This window comes from Pteropus alecto, unplaced genomic scaffold, assembly GCF_000325575.1.
Source record: "Pteropus alecto unplaced genomic scaffold, ASM32557v1 scaffold106, whole genome shotgun sequence".
NCBI lineage: Eukaryota > Metazoa > Chordata > Mammalia > Chiroptera > Pteropodidae > Pteropus > Pteropus alecto.
Genome location: NW_006442103.1, coordinates 15,851,837 through 15,861,512, shown reverse-complemented (window position 1 = coordinate 15,861,512; position 9,676 = coordinate 15,851,837). Strand labels below are relative to the sequence as shown.

The window sequence follows — 9,676 nt, the reverse complement described above, 5'->3', positions numbered from 1 at the left end:
GGGCTCAGTTCTGTGGCTTCTCTGGAAGAACGAGCCCGCCGCTTCTTCCCCAGCTGTTGGTTGGTTTCCTCTCGCCCGAGGTGCCGTCGGGACGCTGTATCGAGAAGAGAGAGGGTAGGCAGACCGGGCACCGGGACAGTGGTGCTGGAGCCGCTGGGGAGGCGCGCGACCTGGGGCGCAGGTGAAACAGGGCGATCGGGAGCCCTGCTGGTCTTAGCCCCGGAGTCGAGTCTGCGTTGCCTCCGGTGCGGACCGCGCCTTCCACGAACCCAGAGCAGCTCGAGTCAGGCTCGGGTAGGCGCTGAGCCCAGGATGCTGAGTTGTCTGGATCCCCGCAGTGCCTGGAGTGACATTGGTCCGGCTTTGTGTTTCCGCTCCCTGGCCGCTTGAGGGGGAAGTGACCAGAGCTGGCTCCTCCTTGCTGGGTAACCGAGGCTTAGGTGCTCTGTCACCAAGTGCGAATTAGCTTTTCTCTCTTGCTGCTCTGTCCGTTTTTATTCTTGGGCTGCATGGAAGTGCTCAGAAGTGAGTTCTGATGTCTAGAAGTGTTGAAAATTAGAGCTGACGTACAGCTGTGCAGAAGAAATAAGTTCTGATTTCGTTTATTAAACAAGATAGTTGCAGCCAAACTAGAAATTAGATTTTTATCTACATTATCTGGTTTTCTTCAGACATTTCTTCAGACGTTTACGACATGTTCAACTAATCTTACATATTCAAGAAAATTGCAGTAGTAGAGAATGGATATAATGAGACTAGATAGATGTAGCAGCAGAATAGGTGTTTTGAAACGAGGTTACCGTGGGTTGGATGAATGAGAAGGGAGAAAATTGTGGCGATAGACTGTTATTTCAGTAAGTTCGATGGGAAAAGGAACATTTAGGTTAGCGTGTACGGGTCATATCTCCTATAGTTTGTGTGCATTATATCATTTTAGAGAAGAATGGGTACTTCAGTAGAAAATTTAATAATCTAGATACTATCTAGATGACATCTCTTGGATTATCCGATTCTAAGAAAGCTATTTTACAGCTGCATAAACTATAGATAACTGATGTCAGTACTAAATAATTTTTGTCTCTAGACATGCCAAGTCTGCCTTCTTAGAGGCTCAGTGAAAGTTTTACCTTCTTGTACATTCATTTTAATATTCTTGATCTATTAATGTACTCAATTTGGGGATTCCCTTTATCTTTCATCTGCCTGGTTCTCTTGTGAGTTAAATAAAATCCCGAACACATGTTCATTTTTATATTTGAGTGAGTCATGATTTTTACCTTTAAAAAAAAATCTCAACATTATTAAATGTTATGGGAAGGGACAGCCACAAACGGAAAAAATGATTTTAATAAAAGTTGGTGTAAGAGTAAGTATGATTGAGTGTTGAGATAATGCATATTCTGAAATTCCCAATACATACACTAATTCAAGAGTATAACCTTGGTTTCTTATTTAAGTTTCAAATTGCTCAATGCATTAGTGCTTATAGTTAAAAATAGTAGTAAAGTTCTTTTGATATGAAGATGGTAGTCCTGACTCACCATTACAACACGTGCTTTGGATGGTTTTGAATGATTGTGTTAAATTTGACCTGGCCCGTTGACACGGCTTAGAAATATTTTTGTTATACTGTAATTACTGTTGGCAGATTTGACCGCTTCTGTTTGTTTTTTCTCCTAAGTAACTTAAAAGAGGTCATTCTTTCTATTTGTCTGAAATAACTCCTAAATACAATAGATTGGATGTTGGGATACGGATATTGTACACGAATATCTAATGTACCCTGAAGTTTTAAATATTGAAATACAAAGACATAAAGAATGGTAAACCTGTAATTTATGCAAAAACAGTCAAATAAAGCTGGTCAAAAATGGAGGTCAAAAGCATGCACCAGCTCTCTTTGTGGTTTTAGCCAGGCCTGTCTAATCAATGTAAGCATTTTGAAGCACAAGTAAACAGATTTAAAGTTTTCCAATTAAATATGACAACAGTGATCCAAGGTATTCTGCCTGATTCTGCCCAGTCTTGAACAATAAAAATCTAATCTCTCTAAGCCAATCCAGTTATTCATATAAAGCACTATTCAGAGAATTTCTTAAACTAGAAGATGACAAGATTTGAGAAAAAAAGACAAGCTATAATGTATTGAGAACCATTTACACTCATGCATTTGAATGATAAAGAGTACATAGTGGGTTCTCTTTTGTCTTTAGGTTTTCATCCTCAAAGGTCCTGAAAATAACCCTTAGGATGGTGTGGCTAAGGAAATAGAGATGGTCCATTCTGGAATCTTCTGTGTGTCCCCTGTAAACTTTTTGATTCTGGGACGTAAGTGTCTTGCTTCAGGAGCCTTGTTTACTAAGGTGTAGTGTTCACTTATGAAGCTGTTGAAAGTTCAGAACTGATCAGTCGATTTTCAGTGGAAAGTGCTCTTCTTTACTGTTATCCAGAATTCTGGCTGCAGCTGTGGTTTACTGTAGCCTTCCCCTCCTCCTCCCTCACCTGAGCCTCTGTCTGCCTTCTTTCCGTCACTGGGGTTCTTAATCCTCATCTGGAACCAGCCGTCTCAAATTTATTTGCGAATCTGTGCTTGTATGAACTCATATCCTCACATTTAAGGTGCTGAAAGGGTCTTTATCTCTCATGTGATTCTGAAAAAAAAAAAAAGTCTGTGACCCCAAGAGTAGTCTCCATTTGTCCTCTGGTCAGCTCTCCGGTTCAAGTCTGAATGCTTGTGAACCAATCAACCGTGGTTGCCTCCAGTTTCAAAGGCTGACAGGACAAACTAAACACCAACTTCTAGATAAAATTTCTTTACGTCCGAATAATTTCAAAGGAGTACTTAATATCAAATAGAAATAATCTCGTACCGTTTTATCATGGTATGCTTTATAAGGCCTTTCTGAAATTGCTACTTAAGCGATCACATTTCCCACGACACAGCGTTGGTGCAGGAATGAGTGTATTGTGTTGGATCTGTGGTTCATTCTCATTAGTATCCCGTGTCTTCAGCAAGAAATAATAAGGGGTTAGGTGTAGAAGGGTTTGTTTTCGTTGACTCTTACCAAACATTAGGATCGTACAGAAAAATTTCTCAAGAAGTTCACACGCCAGCTTTTGGTCCCTGATCACGTGCGTGTTCAGTGTCACGGGGATCGCCAGCTCACCAGGCCCACTCATCCATTCTTAGTGCTGTTGTCTGCCTTTCAGTAGCATTTAACCCTGGCTGGCCTTTCCCGATCGTTTCTCCTTGAATTACTTCTTTACTTGGCTTTTACGCTCTTGTACTCTCCTGCCGTCTCCTGCTGTTCCTTCCATTCTTATCAGTCTTCTCTAGCTCATTTTTGACTCGTTCTCTTCCCAACCTGTAAATTCTGCCCTCAGGCTCAGTCCTTGGATCGCTGATCTCTCTTTGCATTTTCTCCCTGAGTCACCTTGTCCAGTTCCCCACAGCTTTAAATGCCATCCATATCCTGAGACGTCCACATTTATGTCTTTAGCCTGACGTCTCCTCTGAGCTCTAGCCTCCCATAGCCAAACATTGCATGTTTGACGAAAATAACGTGGCCGTATGCTGGGCATCTCAAACTTCACATATGCAAAACACATAAGGAAAAACTACTTTGATTATCACTCGACCTGACAACCCACTCCAGTCTTCCCCTTGTCTGTAAATATAGTTACCATCTACTCACTTGCTCAAGCAAGGAATCTGGGAGCTCTTTGATTCCATTCTTTTCCCTCAGCCTTTGTATTCATTTAGCGAGTCCTGTTGACTCTGCCTTTGAAATGCATTCCAGATCCAACCATTTCTCCCCCCCCTTATGGCCATCTCACCTAGATCACTGTAATCTTTTTCTGCTGATCCTGGCTTTTACTCTTGCCCCAGCTGGATTTCCCCTTAGCTACAGTACTCTTTCCAAATGTCATTTATATTGTCATTTTCAAGATCCTTTCACGGCTTCCCCTCATATTTACAAGGAGACCTAAACTTATTAACGGCATACAGACTGCAGCATCTGCCTTTCCCTCTCTCACGGACCTCACCCACCGCTCGTTACCCAGCTCGTTTTCCTCCAGCCAAGACCTGGCTCCGCCTGGCGTGGACCAAGCGCCTTCCTGCCCTTTTGGCCTGTGCACTTGGCTATTGCCTTGGCCTGAAACACCCCCCGAGCTTCGCACGGCTGCTCTCTCACTTTATGTAGCGCTCTACTCATGTTATCACTTTTTCTCTCATAACGCTCACTGTCTCCAGTCATTCTGCTAAATGCCTGCTTGCTTGCTTGTTTTTTGTTATTACTATTCTCCAGGAAGCTAAGTTCTGTAAGGGCAGGGACTTGCTCTGTCTCATTCACCACTGTAGGTTGCCCCAGTGCCTAGAGCAATACCTGACAAGTAAAAGATGCTTACGAAGATTTATTAAACGAACGAAGCTACCATTTTACTGATATAACTGTCTGATTTGTTGGCAAATTAAATATCTTTTTCTCATATCATATTTCCCATGACCTCTCTGTAGTACTTGACACCGTGTGTCTTCCCATCCCCTTTCTCTTCTAATTTCTACATTTCTGTACAACCAGCTTATCAGATCAGTGTCTCGTAAACCGTATACTGCAAATCGTCAAACCCTGTTAATTCTTTCCTTGTATATTGTCTCGAATCCGTACCTTCTCCGTCTCCTTCTCTACTTAGTTCATGCCTGGACAGTCTCTTACTACTTGTTTGCAGTAACCTCCCTGCTTCTCATTTTGTCTTCCATGCATCCTCTGTATTATCAGTAGACTGATCTCTTTCAGTTGTATATATTATTTATCTTTGTATCTCTGGCAGCACTTAGCACCTTTTTTCCCACCAGCAGCAGACACTCAGTGAGTGTTGAATGAATAGTCCTGCGTTTCTAGAAAGTAGAACTAATGGGCCATGTGATCATTTTAATGGCTTTGGTTCTCTGAAAAGAATTTGTGTGTAAATAATCCCCCTTTCTTCCTGTTTTAGAAAAGCTGGAACAATTTAGAGAGAAAGAAAATAGCGATTCCTTGTTTTATATTGAGTTTTATGGACCGTTTGACTGTAATCACAGTGTACTGTTGGAGCACTTCACAGTAGAGTTTTGTTGTTGCTTTAATAGAAATAGTATTTGTGCTTCTCTGTTAAAATGATTCTTTTCTCTTATGCCGAAGTCTCCAGTGAATATTGACTTGCTGAGGAATTTGGGAAAAGACCAGCCGAAGTTCTCATTCCATGGATCCCTTGGGTGCCCCTTCCCAGTTTGTGGATGTGGATACGCTGCCAAGCTGGGGTGACTCGTGTGAAGATGAAGTAACCGCTTCCGATACTGCAGCTGAGACGTTTCAGAAAGACGCGATTAGATCACCGTTTCTTTATAATAAGGACATCAATGGAAAAGTGGTTCTTTGGTAATTCTTTGAATCACATTACGATATGATATTGCTTTCTTAGAATTTCTTCTAAATTCTTTTATCTCAGAATTTCTTCTAAACATTTTTTGTTGCGTATGCACCTGCACTTCTGTCGAGCTGTAATTGACATACAACAAACTGCACGTATTTAAAGTGTCCAGTTTGGTAAATTTTGACATATGTATACACCACCCATGAACCCGTCACCACAATCATGATAGTGAATATATTTGTCACCCTCAGAAGTTTGTGTCCCTTTGTAATCGCTGCCTCCTGCCCTTCCCTGCCTCCACAGTCTCAGTCTGCCTCTTAGATTGGTTTGCATTTTCTAGAGTTTTATAGAAATGGGATCCTGGACTCTTTTTTCAGTCTAGCCTCTTTCATTCATCATCATCATTGGAAAGTTCATCTCTGTCGTTGCATGTATTATTAGTAGTACTTTTTTTTTTTTTTTTATAAAAAGCCTTATTGAGATAGATATAATTCACCAATTTAAATTGTATGAGTCTATGTTTAAATCACAAAGACATATAACATCACAGCGGTCACTTTTAGAACATTTCGTCAACCCGGAGTTGTGTGCCCATTCGCAGTCACTGCCCCTCCCCATTCCCCTCCCCCACACACTGACTCTCAGCTCTGGTCATCCACTAATCTACTTTCCTTCTATTTGGATCGGCCTATTCTGGACATTTCTTATAAATAGAATCAATTGTAACTTAGCGTATCGGTTTTAAAATTCAACCACGTTGTAGTATGCATCACTACTTCATCCCTTTTTATGGCCAAATGTTTCATTGTGTAGCACACTTAGTTTTCCTGTTCATTAATTGATGGGCATTCGGGTCGTTTCTACTTATTGGCTATCGTGAATAATACTGCCGTGTCTAAACTCATTAAACCAGCCACTTCCAACTCTAGAAGCATTCCGTTAAAATGAAAGAGAAATATGAAAGAAGCAAAAGAATAACATGGTTTTGTGAATTCCAGAGTCGTGGCAATTGCATTGAAAAATCTGTCTGAGACGCCAGACTACTCGTCCTGCATCGGGAACTATTTTCTGTCGCTTAAGCTTGTGAGCTAGTGAAGGGAGCGAAGGGAGCGAGGGGAGCACGTTCGAAAGCCTTAGAAACTGGCTTTCTCACTCCCCCGTCCCCACACACACTCTTTATTCATCGACTGTTTCCTCAGGAAGGGGGACGTGGCGTTGCTGAACTGCACGGCCATCGTCAACACCAGTAACGAAAGTCTGACGGATAAGAATCCTGTGTCGGAAAGCGTCTTCATGCTCGCGGGGCCCGATTTGAAGGAGGACCTGCAGAAGCTTAAAGGTGAGAGACTTTCCTTAGGTGTGTCACTGCTTGGGAAACATTTGTTTTGATATTTGAAGAAGCACGTGTTGCATTTCTGTGAGAAAATTATATAGGTGTAACTATTTTGTCGTTCTCGTTAAAACTAAATAAAAACAGCTTTTGAAAACTCCACAAGCTTTGCTCTCAGTAAAACTCTTCTGTCATGTTCTTGAATTTTAAAATGACGGTCTTTGTAGCTAGTTGGATCTTAGGTAGTGTTTTCCTGGCTGTGTATTTTCTTACACGGATAAGCCTTGTGATTTGATACTGATAGAAGTTTTTATACATCCTTTGGATCTAGAGTTCTGCACTTTTGAAATGAAACTGACTTATCAGTAAACCCAACCTGTATCACAAGAGCCAACATATTCTCGATTAATTTTGTACTTGCTGCTGGTTTTTTTTGTTTGTTTTTTTTTTTTAGCAGAACATTCTTCTGGAAATGGGAACAGGAAGAGCCATGTTCATTCAGAATCATGTTTACCTTAATTTGCATTTATTTTCTTAAATTACCAACTCGGCAACCTTTCGTTATTGTTATTTGAATGCAAAGGAATATCGTGAGATTTAATCGTATCATTTTTTAAAAAGTATTCGTGAAATACAGCAGTGATACTCAAAATGTAAACAGCAAATTCCTCCTGTGTAAAATCTGGATTTCTTTGACCTTTACCATTTAACACTGACAACTGGTTTCTAACCTAATAAAGATATTCAAATTCGAATAAGAATACTTATAATGCCAGCTCCGTGAAAAAGATAGAGAATTGCATTATATGATCAAGAAACTGAACTTTGTCTTTGAGGGCAGAAGAAGGAAAAAACCTTCAATTAAACTAAGGACATGATACCATGAAGAACATGTAGAAATTAGAAGATGTATTAGAGGTAATACTGAGAAGGTTTTTGATAAAAGTAACAGAGAAGCTGGTCTGTAAAAATGCATAATGGTGTGTGTGTCTGTATTCTCACTTATACCTTAGAGCTGGACTTAAGGCTGAAAAAAGGAAATAATAAAATTTAATACAGGTATACAAACAAAACAGGTATCTGACAGCAGGTGTTTGCGAGCTCCCAAGTTGGAGTTCGTGTTCTGTTCCCGCCCTTTACTGTGTAGCTAAGGTCAAGGGCTTTACCACTGAGCCTGAGTTTCCTTCTCTAAAATGGGGATCGAGATCGCGGTCTCAGCCTCATTTCCTGACACACAGCAGGCACTCAGCAAGTATTTAGGGATGGAAAAAAAAAATCAGTGTCAGGATTAAAATAATGGGCATTAAGTGATGGGCACGTCCTCCTCTCAGTAAAGTCAGGCGCGTCTGTCCTGACGGGGCCCTCCGGGAGCCTCCGCCCCTCCCCCGCCCCCTTCCGTCCCCGCCGGGTGCTCTCCGTGCCTGGGAAGTCAGTTTTTAGATTTACTAGATTGGGTGCTCCCCCGCCCCCAGTTTCCTAGATCTCCTAGCTTTCTCTCCTTTGATGTACTTCTTCATTTCTGTGAGTAAATCTACGGGAAGATTCCTGAGAAGGGTGGGCGGGGACGGAATGGCAGATCTTCCTTCTACCTTCACACTTAACTGGTCGTTCCGTTGGAAATAGAATTCTAGGCTAGAAATCATTTTCCAGATTTCTTAAGGGCATTGCTCTATTATTTTCTTTTTTAATTACTGCAAAATCGGATGCTGTTCTTATTCCTGAACCTTTTATATTTCTGGTTCCTTCTCCAGAAACTTCATGATCTCTTCTTTATTTCTGATGTTCCCTTAATTCACAATGATGTGCCTTATTGTGGCTTGGGTACTTTGTGGGCTCCTTTGAGTCTGGAAATCTATATCTTTCAGTTCTGGAAGATGTCTTATTTTATGTTTCTAGTAATTTCCTTCCCTCTGTAGTCTCTGTTTTCTCTTTGGAGAAATCCTATTGGATGTTGTACTTCCTTATATAAGCCTCCAATTTTTATATCTATTATCTCTTTTTCATCTTTTTATTTGCTGGAAGATTTCCTTACTTTCAGCTTTAATCCATCTATTGAACTTTTTATTTCTGCTGTCAGATTTTTCACATGGCTGTAAAGATTGTATAAGTGTTTTTTCTGTTCTCTGAATATTCTTTTTATAACATCTGGTTTTCTTTCTCTGAGAGTAGTAATTATGGTGCTGGGAGTTTTTTGGTTCGCTTTAAAGTTTCCTTCTCTGCATTGTCTATTTTTTGAGGATTTGTTGTGTCCCCTCTTGCTAGAAGCTTTCCTCACTTGCTGGTGATCTTCACGTGTCACTGTATTTAAGAGGGAGGAATCCAGAAGTGATGGAGGCGTTGCGTGCATGGACAAGGGTTATTGCTGGGACACTCTTGAAGCAGATAATGAGCGACACTCCTGTCGTTTGGTTGGGGAGCCTCCCTCAACCAAACCTGTAGGTCCTTGGGTCTGGGCCTCTTAGTTTTCTGTAAAGGAATCTTCTAGGGGTATAAGCGTGAGTTCTCTGTTTTGTAAGCCAATTAGGAGTAGAGACCTATAGCTATCATTCTTGAGTATTACACTTTAAATCGCCTCTTTTCGGTTGTGCCTGGGGTCCTGGAGTTCACAAACTGTCTAGCTCGGCATCTGCAGAGAGTAAACCTTCCTGCTGCTGGTGGTGAGGACGCCATGACCTTGCGGTGCTGGCTGGGGGAGGCATTGTTGGAGCTTTGACTGTCGCAGATTGAACTCAGCTTCCTCTTTTTAGTCCCACTTCCCATCATAGCCTTTAAAAGTGCTGAGAACCCCCGGTTTTTGAGCCTTTCCAGTGATCAGCAATTACAACAATTACAGCTAATGCACGTGCGCACCTTGCATACGGGGACTCTTGTAATCCTGTGAAGTGGCCCCACTGAATAAAAAATCGAAGCATGGAGAGGCCAAGCACCTGC

The 9,676-nt window shown here is 41.4% G+C and overlaps 1 protein-coding gene across 5 annotated transcripts in view; it reads left to right on the top strand.

Moving 5' to 3' along the window:
• The window catches only part of GDAP2 (ganglioside induced differentiation associated protein 2), a 53,981-nt gene that overhangs the window by 6,699 nt on the left and 37,606 nt on the right, over positions 1-9,676 (top strand). For 3 of the 5 annotated variants that reach the window (XM_006919682.3, XM_025052191.1, XM_025052192.1), the window contains exons 2-3: positions 5,184-5,420; positions 6,615-6,754. In XM_006919682.3, coding sequence (XP_006919744.1) covers positions 5,245-5,420; positions 6,615-6,754 — 316 coding nt within the window. In that variant the 5' untranslated portion in view covers positions 5,184-5,244. Of the gene's footprint in view, positions 1-13; positions 115-2,213; positions 2,329-5,183; positions 5,421-6,614; positions 6,755-9,676 lie in introns of those variants that run through there. The other 2 variants (XM_015595564.2, XM_025052190.1) reach the window with 2 other exon arrangements.